Source organism: Arachis stenosperma, chromosome 5 (genome assembly GCF_014773155.1).
Source record: "Arachis stenosperma cultivar V10309 chromosome 5, arast.V10309.gnm1.PFL2, whole genome shotgun sequence".
Classification (NCBI taxonomy): Eukaryota; Viridiplantae; Streptophyta; class Magnoliopsida; order Fabales; family Fabaceae; genus Arachis; species Arachis stenosperma.
Genome location: NC_080381.1, coordinates 139,181,979 through 139,201,478, shown reverse-complemented (window position 1 = coordinate 139,201,478; position 19,500 = coordinate 139,181,979). Strand labels below are relative to the sequence as shown.

The following is a 19,500-nucleotide window of genomic DNA, read 5'->3' as shown; positions in this document are numbered from 1 at the left end:
CATTTTCCCCAAATTAAACCCTAATCCTCCTTTTAGTAACCCTAGCCGTCATTAGTCCTTCTCCTATTACACCCACGGCAGAGGAAAACAAAAGAAAATAAGGAAAGAAAGAAAGAAAAGAAGAAAGAGAGAAGGAAAGAAGGGAAGCGGGAAAGGGGGATGCCGAGGAAGAGAAGGGGGAGGCGGCGCGGTGGGTGTCACTGCCACCGCCGCCGCCGCTGCTAATCGAGAGAAGGGGAGATCCAAGAAAGAGAGAGAGAGCGTTGGTGGGAGAGGAAGACCGCTGCCACAGCTGCCGCCGTTCGTCCTCCAGCTCGTCGCCACCATCGCGGATCGCCACTGACCTCGCACCCGTCGCCGCCGACCACGAGCCAGAGGAGAAGAAGAACGATGCTATTGCGCCGTTCCTCGCTGCAGATGAAGCTCGCCGCCGCAGATGAAGTTTGCCGCCGCAGCTGTTCCTGTTCGTGCCGTCGTCGTCGCCGAAGGGAGCCATCGTCGCTGTCATCGGAACAGAGGGCGAGAGAGAGACAGAGAGCTCGCGGTGGGGGAAGGATAGGCGCCGTCGTGCTGCGTGAAGCTACCGCCGTCGTTCCTGCCGCCGTCCAGCCTCGGTCAGCACCGCCGAAGCTCCTGCCATCCCCGTCGTTGAGGAAGCTCACCGGAGTTGCTGGAGGCTACTGCCGCTCTACCTGGTTCTGTTTTGAGTCGCACAACCGTGTTTGTGGCCGCCAGAGACCGTATCTGAAGCCTCTGTCTTCTTGGGTTTTGGTTGTTGCAAGTTACTCGGCTATACGCTGTTGTCGGAACCAGGCTAGATTTACCGGTAACTGCTTCCTCCTTTCTTGAATCTGTTCTATTTCTGTTTTGCTCCGCTATTCTGATTTTATTGATATCCCTGCTGCCTTACCAATCGGAATAGTGTTACTGCCATCGGGACAGACGCATAGGTCCCTGATTACGTTCTTTGCTTCTCCACCGTTCTGTTCCTCTGTAGCTGCAGTGAGTTTTCCATCTAAAACCCTTATAATTATTGTTGTCATATGCTTGTTCTGATTCAATTTTTGATATATGTCCTTGTCTTCGGTTTCTTGAAACTATTTCGGTCACTGGGTTGTTATAAGAGGTGTCGAGGCTGTTGTTGTCTCTATGGGAGTTATTGTTGTCACTGTCGCCATGAATTGAAAGAAAAGGGATTATCACGATAAATTACGCGGATTCATCTAACTGAGGTAGGGGTGCTTTTCTTAAACTTGTTTTATTTTTCAGAGTTGTTGTAAATCGATATTAATGCGTAAAATACATCTTTGGTGATTTCCCGAGTCTTATGAATTGAATAGAGTTGTTTTGGATGAATAAGATTATTAGTTTGTTTGATAGATGGATCGATTGAGAAAACTGAATATTCTGATTAGTTAACTGATGTTGTTAAAGTGGTTTTCTTGGAATTAATGGGAGAGATTTAATAATGGCATTTAGTTTAATTTTGGAAACAATTCGATTTTAGGAAAGGTTTAGTATTGAAATTTGATGTGATATTGAACCCGATTTGATATTTGGAAACGGTTTGTTTATTGAGAATAATTTACTATTTTGGTAATGGTTCAAACATGGTTTGAGGAACGGTTTGGTTTGAAACTGTTTGAGAAAACTGAAAGTTCTTAATTATTGATTAATGCTGTTGAATGAGGTTGATTTAAACTGCGATTTATAGGATTGGTTGATTGGATTCTGGATTTTGCAATTTTCCTGTGTTGAGTGTGGTTGTTGTGAAAATTATTATTGGAAGTGATTTGAATGATTAACAGGTGTTTGGTTTGGTTTGGTTGGGACCCGAAAAGGGTGGCAAAGTCCGAGTTTTAGAGGAGATGCTGCCGAAATTTTAGAAAATTGGAAGTTTTGTTTGAAGTAACTATTTAAAAAGATTTAGTTCTTAAACGTTATTTGTTTCAGATTGATTTATTTAGAAAAGAAAGAATTATGTTTTGAATTGAGATTGTTGATTAACGGAAAGAAGGATGTTGAGGATTAATTTGAAATATGATTTTTGAATGAATTTGAAAATGGGATATGGATTGACGAATGATGATGATATTGAGAATGGCTTAGATATTGATGAATGATGAATGAATTATTTATATGGCTTATGAATTTGAAATATCTGAGATACGAGGTTCCCTGGATTAAGTGCCGTGGCTTGCCACCACGTGTACCAGGTTGAAAACTCGATACTCTGTTGACCCTACGACGTAAGTGTGACCGGGCACTATATAAATTCCCGGGAATGATACCCCCATTGAGCAATATTATTTATTTGAGAAAAAGCTATGCATAGACTCTTGGGGATGCACGTCGGGGGACAGTCTAAGGACAATTCAGACTTGTCGGGTTGGCTGGATAACCGACAGATGAGCCTCATCAGCCATAGGACAGGCATGCATCATATGCATTTATATGTTTTGTTTGGGTTTGAACTTGTTTTGGTTTGCCTAATTGCTAAACTGTTCTTAACTGCTACTTGAACTAGTTGCTGTAACTGCTACCTACTTGTGCTTTCCTTGTCTGTCTTGCCTGTGTTTGTCCTGGTGTATTACATTTGAGAATGAACTCTGATGCTGAATTAATGGTGGTGTTGTTTGATTGCATGATTGGTTTCTGATTGAGAGTTTTCTTATAAGTAAGAAAAGATTTCGGATTTCTGAAAGATTAAACATTGTTTCTTTGAAAAGGGTTTTTGAACGATTTTCTATTGGTTTTAAGAGATTCATAAGGCTATGATAATCACTGAGCTTGAAAATAGTTTCTTATTAAATATCTTCTTATGACAACTTTGAACTCCGTGGTGAGACCGTGTGGTTAGGTTCTCACCCCCTACAGCTTTACCTTTTCAGGAACCGGATGAAGAAGCATTAAGAAGAGTTATACCGCGTTAGGTTTATATGTTGTTGTATCAATTAGATTATTTTCTTCCCTCGTCTTTGTTATTACAAGTTTGTAAGAGGGATAGGAATTGTATGTTTTATATGTATAATATATTGAGTTATTATGTAAGAAGTCTTGTATATGAATCTATGTCTGCTTGTATTTTTCTTAAGATGAAGTATTTATTTCTGGTTTTAAAAGAAATCAGCGATACAGTGTCAAGTCACAAGCTCTTATTTTAATATTTAGTATGTAAAGTAGTCGTAGTACTTCTTACTATCAGAGTGGCGCAGTCGGAAGCGTGACTTCTGATAGTGAGGGTGTTACAATTTAAGTTCTATTATTATTATTATTATTATTATTATTATTATTATTATATAAAATAGATTTCTATATGTGGTACCGAAACAAAAACTGAATTATGAGTTTATAAATTTGAGTTTTATTAACTAATTGTGGTGGAGTGCATGCAATTTTTTTGAAGGAAATGATAATTGATAAAGCATTAGGTACAATAGATATGAGTTTACAAATTTCTTTTTGTAGTGGAGTTTGACAAGTCTATATATAATCATCAGAAGAAACTAAAAGTTATAACTTCTTATTTATTTGAAACTTCTAGTATTATCACTTGGCTTCTTTTCCTTTCTTTTTCTTGTTAGGAGAAAAATATGGTATTTAAGTATTGTTCAGTTATTCATTTCGTATTTTCGTTTAACATCAAAGTTAATTTAATTATTCTGTATTCTCGAGTAGGTCCTGGTAGAGTTTTAATTTCGAAACAAAACAATGAGCTCTTTAGATGTCATGAAGTAGTTTTCCTCGGATACTATTTTTGCTAGGACACAACCTTAATTTCTGGTGAATATATATTAAAAAAAGACATAACATACATTCAATTAGGTTTTGATGAAATTTCATTTCAATCCATTATCTCAATTATCAAATAAGAGGATATAGTTTATCAAAGCCATTCCTTAAAATTTTATTTTGTTATAAAAAAAAAAGGAAAAAATCACTTTGAACGTGTATTATTAGAGAAACTTATTATAGACGATTAATGAAATAAACAGGCATAAAAAAGTTTTTCAATAATATACAAAATTAACAACAAAGTTTCCACTGCTATTTTGTCAGTCACAATATAACTCTATTCCTAGTATTATTAGAGAAACTTATTTCTATATTAAAAACCGAACTCCTATCAATTCTCTACCTTCTGATTATATGAAGAGTTATATTATTCTTGGTCTATTAAAGAATTTTATAGAACAGGCTTAACATGCTTTATTTCTTTTTTGAGTTAACTAATTATGCTAGAGTAATAATTGATCTTATTTTGATATTGGTAGGATGAATTTAAGAATGCTATAAAATAGACTACGCAAAAATAAACATTTGAAGAAAAAAGTAATGCATTAAATAAGATAGAGGTGTAAGAAGTAGTCGTAATTAAAAAAAAAAAAGAATTTATGGACTTAGAATAGAATCCACTGCAATTGAAAAAAAGCCTAGTTATCATGGTTCGAGTTCTCACTCATTCAATTAGTTGCAAAGGTCAGAACATGAAAAAATAATAAAAAAAATGTAAGAAGAGAACAATGATTTAAAAATTAGATTGAAAAAGACAAAAAAATTTAAAAATCAAATATTTTTTATCTAATAAATATTATAAATTTTTTTAAAATATACATAACAAATTTCGATTCCTCAACTAAAAGATGGAGAAACAAATATAAGAGATGATGAAGATGGTGACCATACGTCTGAAGAGTGATTATTTTATTGTAGTTGTGATGCGTTAGTTAATAGACTTTAAATGGTGTAATTAGTACGTAATTTGAGAGTGTTATTTTTTTATTATTGTTGTTATCTATGATATTGAATTGATGAATTATTTTGATTATTGGTTAAGTGTGTTATGTTATTTGAGATATATCTGTTATGGGTTGACTTTTATATGTTAAAGTGTAGGTTTTGTGTTCATGATTTTTCAATATTTGATGGTGTAGATATAGAAATTTAGTAAAAAGTTCATAATTAAAAAGTTAGGATCAGACATAAAAATTTGGTTACTAAAATGTTTGGTTGTTGATTAGCGACCGATTTATCGACCGATTTACCGACTAAAATGTTAGTTGCTAAAATACAAGTCTCCACTTAATGACCGAATTAGAGACTGAAATGTTGGTCGCGAATTAGAGACCAAAATACTGGCCGCAAATTAGCGATCGATTTAGCAATCGAAAAGTTTGTTATTATTTAGCAATCGATTATGTTAGCAACCGATTTACTTAGCGACCGATTATGTTAGCAACCGATTTAGCGACCGAAGTTGGTCGCTATTTTTTAATTAGCGACCAAGGTTTTAGCGACAATCAAAGTCGGTCACTAAGGGTTTAGCGACCGATTTTCAAGAAAAATCAGTCGCTATTTCGGTAATTTCTTGTAGTGAATTATTATTATTATTATTATTATTATTATTATTATTATATAAAATAGATTTAATTATTTTGTTGGTCTCTATAGACTATAATTTTATCAAATTTTTAATTAAGTCCATATTTTTTTCTTTTCAATTAAGTTTTCATACTATTTTTAATTTTGTAATTGGGTTATTTTTATGTAAAAAACGTTAAAATTAACAGAATATTTCTCTTAAAAATTATGTGATCAAAGATCTAATTAGGTTCTTAATTATTGATACTTTCAATTTGTAGAAAAATATTTAGTTTAACTAATTTTTTACACTATTAGAAAGGACCTAATTATAAAGTTAAAAATAGCGTAGGACCTAATTGAAAAAAAAATATGAACTTAATTACAAATTTGGTGAAATTACTATAACTGCAGAGGCAGAGTAGTTTAGTTGAGACAATGGGACATGACCTCCCCAAATTTATTATAAAAAAATTAATAGTACTTCTTCAAAAAATAAAAGATAGTTTAGTTGGCTAAAATACCTATTCATATTTCACAATTTTCTATTCAACAAGTAATACTCTCTCTACCTTCGAGTTCAAATATAAAAATTTAGGTATTTTTATTTGTTTAATTTAATATTATTTTATATTTTACTGTTTATTTAACTTAATTTTTTATATAATAAAAAATATTAGAATATTTAATAAGTATTGATATTATTTTATTTGTATAAATTGATAAAAAAATCAATAAATATTATAAATTGCTGAAAAGTTTAGTTCTGATTCAAGAAGATTTTAAGTCATTAAAAACTTGAAGAGTATCATTATAAACTATTTTATATTTTTTATTTGTAGAATTATTTATCTATTATCTTATTAGTAACAAATTTAAAAAAATAATTATATTTATAAAATTTATTTTAATATAAATATTATTATTAAATTTTTATGTTAAATTTTTGACTTCTCCAAAATTTTTTTTCAAACTCCACTATTGACTATAAGAACTAACAGAGTATATATTATTTAAAAGAAAAAAATAATCTAAAATGAATTTAAAAGAAAGAAAATTGTGTATATATTATTTAATATTAAAGACTAAGATAAGAGTAGATAAGAAATAACAATCCTAAAGAGAAACACATATTTGAGTGTTGAGTTAGGGTTGTCAAATGGGCTAATCCGTTCTATTTAGGTCCAGTCCATTAAGCTCACGGGTTAAATTGGCTGGCCCGTTTAATCTCGCTTTATTCGCGGATCATAATTTTTTGTCCGGATCATTTATAGTCAGCCTGACGGGTTAAATGGACCAGTCCGTTTATCCTTTTATTTTATTTTTTAAAAAATATTTTGACAAAAAAAATCATTTTAGGTCAAAAACCTTTAAAATAATATTTTTTTTTAATTGACGAGTCGAATTTTCAGATCGGATCGAAAGACATATCAGTTGAAAGTGCTACTTTTTAAAAAAAAATGTAAAAAAAAGGGCCACCAGTTTAGCCCACGAGCTAACCCATTTAGTCCGTCATTTTTTTTGTTTAATCGGGTTCAGCCTGTTTAGCCCGAAATTTAAACGGATTTAATTTTCGAGACAAAATCCACCCATTTAAATGAGTAAATAGACAACCAAGTTGGGTTGATATAGTGGTTAGCTCACTAATCCGCTTAAGCAAGGTCGGGGGTTCGAATCCCGCCTTGTGCATGCAGCAACCCATTGGCCAGCGGCAAACCCTTAAATGGAGCTCAGTACTGCGACAGATTAGTCCTTTGCCTGTCGGGCCGAGGGATGAAAAACCGTTAACACTTTGTTTGGATAGATAATAGAAAATGGAAGGAAAGAAGATGAGAGGAGCAAAAATAGAAGAAAAAATGGATTGTTTTATGTGTTGTTTGGATAAAGAGAAAATGGATAAAAAGAAAATAAAAAAAAATTCTTTTATTTGGATAAAAAGAAAAGTGAGAATAGAAAAAATTATAATAGAAAAAATTACATTAATACCCTTATATCTTTTATTTTTTTAATTAATTAAAAGATAAATTAGTAATTTTACATTTGTTACCCATTTTTCTTCTATTTTCATCTCATCTTTGAGAAGAAAATATTTTTATGAGTCCCGCATCAATTTTTTTTTTCACTTTATTTTTCTTCCTCATCCAAACAACAAAAAAGTCACATTTCTATTCATTTTCTTTCTTCACATTTTCTTTCCTTCTATATTCACTCCATCCAAACAAAGTATAATTATTGTATTGAATCTAAAATGCTGTAAGAATTTTGAGAGCCGCATGGCTTATTTATCAATGAAAAAAATGTAGCTTGCTAACTCAAGGAAGTTTATGTCAATATAATTCAATTCACCACCTTTAGATTTTCGTCTCTTTCAATTTTACCAAACATATTATTGTCGAGTTTAAGTATGCTGTATGCAACTCTTCAATTTTGTAGATTGATATCTCAACTATTGTACAACTCTAGCCTTTTTTTTCCCCTGCAAATTTATATAAGATCGAATTTATATGTTATGTTAGTGTGAAAGAACATCATTATTAGAAGCATTAAATTAAATTTCTAAGCTAACAAAAATCTATTTTTCTTTTAACTTTATCATTAGTTTTCCTATATTAGAAACTGTAGGCACAATTTTTATTACTATTGGTGTGTGACTGGATGTTATAAATTAATTATCACTACTCTATGTTGTATTCAAATTTTGGATTTATTGAATAGTACTCCACTACTCCTTCTTCGTTTTATTTTTTTCACGTCTATACATTCATGTTTTTTTTAATCAAATTAAACAATAATATTTGGATGAGTGTCTTAGTTAATTGTATTAAAAATTATAAATTTTAAATTTTAAAACAACTAAAATATCTTTATAATTAATTTTTTTAAAATAACAAAATAATATTTTAAGTTTAATTTTAAAAAGACTAAAAATATCATTATAGAATTATTCATATAGTTTACTTATATTAGAAATAAAAAATTTAAATTTAATTTTAATAAGACTAAAATATCCTTTTAATTTATTTTAAATGACTAAGATTTTCTTTAAAACTCAAATAAAAACAAACTTTTAGTATTAATTAAAAAAAACCTAAAATATCCTTCATATTTAAGTATGTTTAATTGTATTAGAAATTAATATTTGAATTTCATTATAACAAGTCTGAAGTTTGCTTAGAATTTATTTTAAAAGACTACAAAATTTTTAACATTGATTTTAAAAAGGCAAAATTACCCTTATATGATTAATTAAAATTGTATGATTGTATGAAAAATTTAAAATTTTACATATGAAAATGACTAAAATATCCTTATACTTAACTTTTAAAAAACTAAAATAATTTTTTAGGATTAATCTCAATTTTTGAAAGACTAAAATACCCTTATAATTGATGTTCAAGAAAACAAAACAACCTTTGAAGGTTAATTAAAAAAATAAAATAAAATACCATCATACTATCATAGGACTAATTCATATTATTTAATTGTGTTAAAAATTAAAAATTTGAATATAATTAAAAAAAATTGTTGTGGTTCATCATATTAGAGTATTAAAATACCCTTTTAGTCATTAATATGAAAAAGACTAAATTTTTCGTATAAGATTAATTAAAATTATTTGATTATATATATTAAAATAAAAAAATTAATAAAATATTAAAAAGATATAAATACTCTTATACTTAACCCTTAAAATACTAAAATAATTTTTTATAATTAATTTTAAGAGACTAAAATATCTTTTTATAATAATGGCTATTTAGTTATATTAGAAATTATAATTTTTAAGTTTTAAAATAAGTAAAATATCTATGTAATTACTTTCACTCATATTCTTTTATTGAATTATTGAAAGAACATTAGAACTGTAATAAGATTATTTTTTTAAGAAAGATAAAGATTGTTGAGATTCAATTATTCATACAAGTAAAAATTATTTGATGGTTTTAAACTTTTACTACACAAAAGTTTGCAGGTGAAGTTGTACACTACAAAAAAAGGGGGTTAAAATGGCGGTTTTTTAAGGTAATTACGGCGGTTACAACTGCCATTATTACCGAAAACGGCGCTTCCAAGAAACGCCAGAATTCTGGGCGCCATTCTGGTTATTACGGCGGTTTTCTAAAAACCGCCGTAATAACCAGTGGATAATACGGCGATTTTCTGAAAACCGCCGTAATAACCAGTGGATAATACGGCGGTTTTCTGGCGGTTTTGTTGTTGTTTAAAATGGCAGTTTGTAACCGCCGTTTTTACCTGAGTTTAATGGCATCCTTCTCGTTTAAAATGACGTTTCTAACCGCCGTTTTTACCAAAATTTAATGGCATCCTTTTCGTTTAAAATGGCATTTCTAACCGCCGTTTTTACCAAGATTTAGTGGCATCCTTTTCGTTTAAAATGGCATTTTTTAACTGCCGTTTTTACCAAGATATAATGGCACCATTTTTGTTTAAAATGACGTTTTTACCTAATTGCAATTTTATACTTTTTAAAATGAGATTGAAACTATGTATTTAAAGTGACATTTTTAGAACTCAAACTTTAAAATCTCATAATAACCAAAAAGTATAACCTTAAATCAAACATCATAACAAGATTTTTAATTCATACAGTCTCCGAAAATAAAAAATCATAATCCAAAAACAAAAATATCAAAGATAACATTTTTCAATAATTTCAAAAATAATACTTAATACATAAAATCTTTATCATACAAGATCATGCTTCTTTGTTGCTCGTTCCAGAAAACCTACTTCCTAACTCTCTTAGTGATAGAATGTCACTCTCTTGATCCAATCCCTACAACAAAAATATAATTATGAGCACAATAAAAAAAGATATAAACCATTCCAGCAATTTCAATCCAGACTTCAGGTTCTGAAAAATCATATATATATAGTTAATAATATGAAGAGAAGAAAAATGCTCAAGTAAACGATACTATACCATAATCACTAAATAAATAAACCATGAAAATTCTAAAATTGCATGGCACGGTTAAGATCAATTCAGTTTTGCAAATTGCATCACATATTATAATATAATTGAAACTATTGTTGCCACGTATTCTCATAACATTATTCGGTGTATTCATATGGTGTATTCATATGTTTCTTACTTTTACAAGATTTAGAAAAGCATAATAAAAACAGATTTAATGATTTCAATTTTTGTTTTTACAAAATCTTGAAAACAAGAGATACTATTTTGTTAAAAATCAAAGAAATCATGTTCAAGTAAATTTGATTTGTTGCACTTATTTAATCCTAAACCTGTTTTAGATTCCAACTGTGAACCTTTCAGTAGATTTAGCCTTCAATAAAACAATTGAACGAGCTCATCAATTTAAACTTTGAAGTAAAATGTCTTGTACAAACAATCCTCATGCCACTTGTTGTCACTGCCCACTGGAGATTCAAAGAAGCAAAAAAGTTAGAGCTTCAAATTATTTATTACAAATCTTCATCCCACTTGAGATTATTATTTATTTTTAATTAAAAAAAATAGATGATGAAAACTACAATTCAAAGGAAGCTAAGTAATTGGAATTTGAAACAGAGAGAAAGAGACACAAGTTCAGAGAAGCTTAGCTTGCTGAGAGTTGAGTCACGTGTCCTGCATATATATATATATATATGTTTATATTTTTAACCATAGATAAGAAATTGAAGTTAGATGAAAAGAAATCCTCAACGAAGATAACAGCCAAAGGAAATATTATAACAAGGCTTTTTAATGATTTTTTTGTTTTGGGATTAAAGAGAAAATTAGACAGCAGAGGAGGAATACAAAGGACAACAAATTCTCTTTACAAAAATGAGCAGTATATTCACAATGTTTATTACACAGTGAATGGAATGGCCCTCCAATGTGGTTGTTGCTAAGATCACTGCACAAGAAACAGAAAGTTTAATTTCTAGTTCAAATAATTACACAAGAAATAGAAAGTTTAATTTCTAGTTTAACAATCTCTTGAAATTTTGGTCCCTATTGCAGTTGATCAGTATAAAATTCAGTCACACCGCACAGAAAGTGATACATTTCATTGAGAAAAGTTCAAAATTCTAGAATATGCAATAAGCATAGCATTAAAACTAGTCATTACCTTAACTTTATCAAGAATAACCAACGGTCCAGCAACACCAGACACAGTTCTGTATTCTGCAACATCAAAAAACAATCTTATTCTTTCTAATGTGATAAACTGATCAACCCTTAATTGAGAGTAACGTTCACGCATCTCTGATGAGCGGATAATTTATACACTTTTTGGCATTGTTTTTAGTATGTTTTTAGTAGTTTGAGTTGAGTTTTTAGTATATTTTTATTAGTTTTTAGTTAAAATTCACTTTTCTGGACTTTACTATGAGTTTGTGTGTTTTTCTGTGATTTCAGGTATTTTCTGGCTGAAATTGAGGGATCTGAGCAAAAATCTGATCCAGAGACTCAAAAGGACTGCAGATGCTGTTGGATTCTGACCTCCCTGCACTCGAAGTAGATTTTCTGGAGCTACAGAAGCCCAATTGGCGCGCTCTCAACGGCATTGGAAAGTAGACATCCTGGGCTTTCCAGCAATATATAATAGTCCATACTTTGCCCAAGATTTGATGGCCCAAACCGGCGTTCAAAGTCACCTCAAGAAATTCCAGCGTTAAACGCCGGAACTGGCATAAAACTTGGAGTTAAACGCCCAAACTGGCATGAAAGCTGGCGTTTAACTCCAGAAAACGTCTCTACACGAAAATGCTTCATTGCTCAGCCCAAGCACACACCAAGTGGGCCCGGAAGTGGATTTTTATGTCATTTACTCATCTCTGTACACCCTAGGCTACTAGTTTTCTATAAGTAGGACCTTTTACTATTGTATTTTCATCTTTTGATCTTTGGAACCTTTTTCTTTAGATCTTTTGATCACTTTGGGAGGCTGGCCATTCGGCCATGCCTAGACCCTATGCTTATGTATTTTCAACGGTGGAGTTTCTACACACCATAGATTAAGGTGTGGAGCTCTGCTGTACCTCGAGTATTAATGCAATTACTATTGTTCTTCTATTCAATTCCGCTTGTTCTTTATCCAAGATATCACTTGTTCTTCAACCTGATGAATGTGATGATTGACGCCCATCATCATTCTCACCCATGAACAAAGTGACTGACAACCATTCTTGTTCTACAAGCATCTGAGGCTTAGTGAATATCTCTTGGATTCTTTAATCGGAATCTTCGTGGTATAGGCAGGACCTGATGGCGGCATTCAAGAGAATCCGGAAGGTCTAAACCTTGTCTGTGGTATTCTGAGTAGGATTCAATGATTGAATGACTGTGACGTGCTTCAAACTCCTGAGGGTGGGGCGTTAGTGACAGACGCCAAAAGAATCAATGGATTCTATTCCGATCTGATTGAGAACCGACATATGGATTCCGCTATGCTGTGACCAGAGCGTATGCAATCGTTTCCAATGAGAGGATGGGAGGTAGCTGCTGACAACAGTGAAACCCTACACGAGCTTGCCATGGAAAGGAGTAAGAAGGATTGGATGAAGACAGTAGGAAAGTAGAGAGACGGAAGGGAAGGTATCTTCATACGCTTGTCTGAAGCTCTTACACCAATGATATACATAAGTATCACTATCTTTATCTTTTATGTTATTTTCGTTCATCACCATATCCATTTGAGTCTGCCTGACTGAGATTTACAAGGTGACCATAGCTTGCTTCATACCACCAATCTCCGTGGGATCGACCCTTACTCACGTAAGGTATTACTTGGACGACCCAGTGCACTTGCTGGTTAGTTGTGCGAAGTTGTAGTGATCACAATTTCGTGCACCAAGTTTTTGGCGCCGTTGCCGGGGATTGTTTGTGTATGGACAACTGACGGTTCATCTTGTTGCTTAGATTAGGTATTTTTCTTCAGAGTTCTTAAGAATGAATTCTAGTGTTTCAAGGTGATGTTCTTATCATCACCAAGGCTGATTGATTCTCATCAATTTAGCTCTTGAATGCAGTGTCCTGCTGAAGCTTGGCCGGCCATGTCTAATTCCTTTAGACTAAAGCTTTAGACTAACATTGCATGATTCCTGGAATTCTCATTAAGAATTTTGATACCTTTATTTTCTTTTTCTACATAATTTTCGAAAAAAAAAACACAAAAAAAAAATTTATAAAATCATAAAATCCAAAAATATTTCTTGTTTAAGTCTAGTGTCTCATTTTAAGTTTGGTGTCAATTGCATGTTTCTGTTCTTCTTGCATTTTTCGAATTTTTGCATGTGTCTTAATTAATCTTCAAGTTGTTCTTGATGATTTTCTTGTTTTGATCTTTGAATTCTATTGACTTGAGTGTTTTGTTGTTTCTCATATGCATTCTCATTTTGTTAGTGTCAGTAGTATACAAACTGCTAAGTTTGGTGTCTTGCATGCATTGTTATTTGATTTTAGTTGCATTTTGATTATTCCTTATTATTAAAAATCCAAAAATATTTTTAATTTGTGTCTTTTCAAGTCAATAATACAGAGAATTGAAGATTCAGAACATACTGCAGAGGAATCACACAGAAAAAGCTGGGCATTCAAAAATGCCCAGTGAAGAAGACAGACTGGCGTTTAAACGCCAGCCAGGGTGCCTGGCTGGGCGTTTAACGCCCAAAAGGGTATAGGTTTGGGCGTTAAACGCCAGAATGGATACCATTCTGGGCGTTTAACGCCAGGATGGTGCTAGGGGGAAGATTTTGTTTTCAAAATCAATTTTTTTCAAGTTTTCAAAGTTTTTCAAAATCAAATCTTTTTCAAATCATATCTTTTCAATCAAATGTTTTCAAAATTAATTTCTTTCCTTTTTCAAAGATACTTACTAACAATTAATGATTTGATTGAACATTTTTTGCCTTTTCTGTTGAGGAAGGTTTTATGTTTGAATCATATCTTTTCTTGTTAGGCAAGTCATTAATCTTTAAAATCATATCTTTTTAAATTGTTTTCAAATCATATCTTTTAAAATTGTTTTCAAATCATATCTTCTCAATCACATCTTTTTAAAACCATAACTTTTCAATCAAATCTTTTTAATCACATCTTTTTCAAAATAGTTTTCAATCAAATCTTTTTTGACTTCTAATTTCAAAATCTTTTTCAAAAATCACTTGATTTCTTTTCCACTCTTATTTTTGAAAATCAATTAAGTGTTTTTCAAAATGTTTTCAAAATCTTTTGCTTAAATTTTCGAAAAATTACTTCCCTTCTTCTCACATCCTTCTATTCATGGACTAACACTATTCTTTAATGCAAAATTCGAACTCCATCTTCTTTGATAAGTTCGAATTTTCTAACTCTGTCTTTCATTTTTCTTTTCCTCTGACACTTCAAGGAATCTCTATACTGTGACATAGAGGATTCCATATTTTCTTGTTCTCTTCTCTTTCATATGAGCAGGAGCAGAGACAAAGGCATTCTTGTTGAAGCTGACCCTGAACCCGAAAGGACCTTGAAGAGAAAGCTAAGAGAAGCCAAAGCACAACTCTCTTTAGAGGACCTGACCGAATTCTTCAAAGAGGAAGAAGACATGGCAGCCGAAAACAACAACAATGCAAACAATGCAAGGAAGGTGCTGGGTGACTTTACTGCACCTACTCCTGATTTCTATGGGAGAAGCATCTCTATCCCTGCCATTGGAGCAAACAACTTTGAGCTTAAGCCTCAATTAGTTTCTCTAATGCAACAGAATTGCAAGTTCCATGGACTTCCAATGGAAGATCCTCATCAGTTCTTAGCTGAGTTCTTGCAAATCTGTGACACAGTCAAGACTAATGGGATTGACCCTGAGGTCTACAGACTAATGCTATTCCCTTTTGCTGTAAGAGACAGAGCTAGGACTTGGTTGGACTCACAACCTAGAGAAAGTCTAGACTCATGGGAAAAGCTAGTCAATGCCTTCTTGGCAAAGTTCTTTCCACCTCAAAAATTGAGTAAGCTTAGAGTGGAAGTCCAAACCTTCAGACAGAAGGATGGAGAATCCCTCTATGAAGCTTGGGAAAGATACAAACAATTAATCAGAAAATGTCCATCTGACATGCTTTCTGAATGGAGCATCATAGGTATTTTCTATGATGGTCTCTCTGAACTATCCAAGATGTCTTTGGATAGCTCTGCTGGAGGATCTCTTCATCTGAAGAAGACGCCTACAGAGGCTCAAGAGCTAATTGAAATGGTTGCAAATAACCAATTCATGTACACTTCTGAAAGGAATCCTGTGAACAATGGGACTAGTCAGAAGAAAGGAGTTCTTGAGATTGATGCTCTGAATGCCATTTTGGCTCAGAATAAAATATTGACTCAACAAGTCAATTTGATTTCTCAAAGTCTGTCTGGAATGCAAAATGCACCAAACAGTACTAAGGATGCTTCATCTGAGGAAGAAGCTTATGATCCTGAGAACCCTTCAATGGAAGAGGTGAATTACCTAGGAGAACCCTATGGAAACACCTATAACTCTTCATGGAGAAATCACCCAAATTTCTCATGGAAGAATCAAGAGAAACCTCAACAAGGCTTCAATAACAATAATGGTGGAAGAAACAGGCTTAGCAATAGCAAGCCTTTTCCATCATCTTCTCAGCAACAGACAGAGAGTTTTAAGCAGAATACCTCTGACTTAGCAACCATGATCTCTGATCTAATAAAGACCACTCAAAGTTTCATGAATGAAACAAGGTCCTCCATTAGGAATTTGGAAGGACAAGTGGGACAGCTGAGCAAGAAAGTTACTGAACTCCCTCCTAGTACTCTCCCAAGCAATACAGAAGAAAATCCAAAAGGAGAGTGCAAAGCCATAACCATGGCCGAATATGGAGAGGAAAGAGAGGAAGTGGACGCCATTGAGGAAGGTCTCAATGGGCGTGCACCAACCTTCAATGAGTTCCCCAATGAGGAACCATGGGAATCTGAGGCTCAAGATGAGACCATAGAGATTCCATTGGATTTACTTCTGCCTTTCATGAGCTCTGATGAGTATTCTTCCTCTGAAGAGGATGAGTATGTCACTGAAGAGCAAGTTGCTAAATACCTTGGAGCAATCATGAAGCTAAATGACAAGTTGTTTGGAAATGAGACTTGGGAGAATGAACCTCCTTTGCTCACCAAAGAGCTGGATGACTTGTCTAGGCAGAAATTACCTCAAAAGAGACAAGATCCTGGGAAGTTTTCCATACCTTGTACCATAGGCACCATGACCTTCAAGAAAGCTCTGTGTGACTTAGGGTCAAGTGTAAACCTCATGCCTCTCTCAGTAATGGAGAAGCTAAGGATCTTTGAGGTACAAGCTGCAAAAATCTCACTAGAGATGGCAGACAACTCAAGAAAACAAGCTTATGGACTTGTAGAGAATGTTTTGGTTAAGATTGAAGACCATTACATCCCTACTGATTTCATAGTCCTAGAGACTGGGAAGTGCATGGATGAATCTATCATCCTTGGCAGACCTTTCCTAGCCACAGCAAAGGCTGTGATTGATGTTGATGGAGGTGAACTAATCATTCAAGTGAATGGAGAATCCTTTGTGTTTAAGGCTCAAGGATATCCCTCTGTCACCATAGAGATGAAGCATGAAGAGCTTCTCTCACATCAGAGTCAAGAAGAGCCCCCACAGTCAAACTCTAAGTTTGGTGTTGGGAGGCCACAACCAAACTTTAAGTTTGGTGTTGAACCCCCACATTCAAACTCTAAGTTTGGTATTGGGAGGTCCCAACATTGCTCTGAGTATCTGTGAGGCTCCATGAGAGCCCTCTGTCAAGCTACTGACATTAAAGAAGCGCTTGTTGGGAGGCAACCCAATGATTATATTTTATATATTTTCTTTTGTTATTTTATGTTTTTTGTAGGTTGATGATCATAAGAAGTCACAAAATCCATTGAAAAAGCAACAACAGAATGAAAAACAGGAAGAAAAATAGCACACCCTGGAGGAAGATGCTGCTGGCGTTCAAACGCCAGTAAGCCTAGCAATTGGGCGTTTAACGCCCAGTCTGGCACCATTCTGGGCGTTTAACGCCAGAAAGGGGCACCAGACTGGTGTTAAACGCCAGAAAAGGGCAAGAACCTGGCGTTAAACGCCAGGAATGGGCATCAGCCCGGCGTTTAACGCCAGAAATGCCTCAAAACGTGATTTTGAATGACATTTGGTGCAGGGATGACTTTTCCTTGACACCTCAGGATCTGTGGACCCCACAGGATCCCCAAACAACCCCACCACTCTCTCTTCTTCTTCACCCATTCACCAATCACCTCAACATCTCTTTCTCTTCACCACTCACATCCATCCTTCATAAAACACCACTTCTTCCCCTTATGGCCGAACCACAAAGCCATCTCCCTTCTTCCTCATTTCTTCTTCTTCTACTCTCTTCTTTCTTCTTTTGCTCGAGGACGAGCAAACCTTTTAAGTTTGGTGTGGTAAAAGCAATTGCTTTTTGTTTTTCCATAACCATTTATGGCATCCAAAGCCGGTTCAACTGAGAAGGCATGACCTCAAGCCCATCACTAAGAAGAAGATGGAGCAAACAAGAGACCCCTCTCATCATGAGATCCCTGAGATACCTCAAGGGATGCACTTTCCTCCACAAGACTATTGGGAGCAACTAAACACCTCCCTAGGAGAGTTGAGTTCCAACATGGGACAACTAAGGGTGGAGCACCAAGAACATGCCATCCTCCTCCATGAAATTAGAGAAGATCAAAGAATCATGAGAGATGAGCAACAAAGACAAGGAAGAGACATTGAGGAGCTCAAGCACTCCATAAGACCTTCAAGAGGAAGAACAAGCCGCCATCACTGAGGTGGACCCGTTCTTTAATCTCCTTGTTCTTTATTTTTCTGTTTTTCGAATTTTTATGCTTATGTTTATCCATGTTTGTGTCTTATGATCATTAGTGTCTTAGTGTCTATGCCTTAAAGTTATGAATGTCCTATGAAATCCATCACCTTTCTTAAATGAAAACTGTTTTTATCACAAAAGAACAAGAAGTACAGGATTTCAAATTTATCTTTAAAACTAGCTTAATTAGTTTGATGTGGTGACAATACTTTTTGTTTTCTGAATGTATGCTTGAACAGTGCATATGTCTTTTGAATTTGTTGTTCATGAATGTTAAAATTGTTGGCTCTTGAAAGAATGATGAAAAAGGAGACATGTTACTGAGGATCTGAAAAATCATAAAAATGATTCTTGAAGCAAGAAAAAGCAGTGAATACAAAAAAAAAAAAGAGAAAAGAAGAATAAAAACGAAAAAAAAAAGAGAAAGAAAGAGAAAAAGAAAGAAAAAGAAAGAAATAAAGTTGTGATCCAAGGCAAAAAGAGTGTGCTTAAGAACCCTGGACACCTCTAATTGGGGACTTTAGCAAAGCTAAGTCACAATCTGAAAAGGTTCACCCAATTATGTGTCTGTGGCATGTATGTATCCGGTGGTAATACTGGAAGACAGAGTGCTTTGGGCCACAGCCAAGACTCATAAAGTAGCTGTGTTCAAGAATCATCATACTTAACTAGGAGAATCAATAACACTATCTAGATTCTGAGTTCCTAAAGAAGCCAATCATTCTGAATTTCAAAGGATAGAGTGAGATGCCAAAACTGTTTGGAGGCAAAAAGCTACTAGTCCCGCTCATCTAATTTGGAGCTATGTTTCATTGATAATTTGGAGTCTATAGTATATTCTCTTCTTTTTATCTTATTTGATTTTCAGTTGCTTGGGGACAAGCAACAATTTAAGTTTGGTGTTGTGATGAGCGGATAATTTATACACTTTTTGGCATTGTTTTTAGTATGTTTTTAGTAGTTTGAGTTGAGTTTTTAGTATATTTTTATTAGTTTTTAGTTAAAATTCACTTTTCTGGACTTTACTATGAGTTTGTGTGTTTTTCTGTGATTTCAGGTATTTTCTGGCTGAAATTGAGGGATCTGAGCAAAAATCTGATCCAGAGACTCAAAAGGACTGCAGATGCTGTTGGATTCTGACCTCCCTGCACTCGAAGTGGATTTTCTGGAGCTACAGAAGCCCAATTGGCGCGCTCTCAACGGCATTGGAAAGTAGACATCCTGGGCTTTCCAGCAATATATAATAGTCCATACTTTGCCCAAGATTTGATG

The 19,500-nt window shown here is 33.7% G+C and overlaps 1 protein-coding gene and 1 non-coding gene across 2 annotated transcripts; one reads left to right on the top strand and one right to left on the bottom strand.

The window, feature by feature from the left end:
• The first annotated feature begins 225 nt into the window (after positions 1–225).
• Positions 226–3,309, top strand: LOC130979220 (uncharacterized). Its single transcript, XM_057902602.1, has 4 exons — positions 226–826; positions 923–1,002; positions 1,125–1,232; positions 2,892–3,309. The coding sequence occupies exons 1-3, from the start codon at positions 391–393 to the stop codon at positions 1,206–1,208; spliced, it is 600 nt and encodes a 199-aa protein (XP_057758585.1). The 5' UTR covers positions 226–390; the 3' UTR covers positions 1,209–1,232; positions 2,892–3,309.
• Positions 3,310–15,326: 12,017 nt separating this feature from the next.
• Positions 15,327–15,430, bottom strand: LOC130983474 (small nucleolar RNA R71). The gene has a single exon (XR_009087461.1). It is a non-coding gene; the product is annotated as a small nucleolar RNA R71 (small nucleolar RNA).
• Between the last annotated feature and the right edge of the window lie 4,070 nt (positions 15,431–19,500).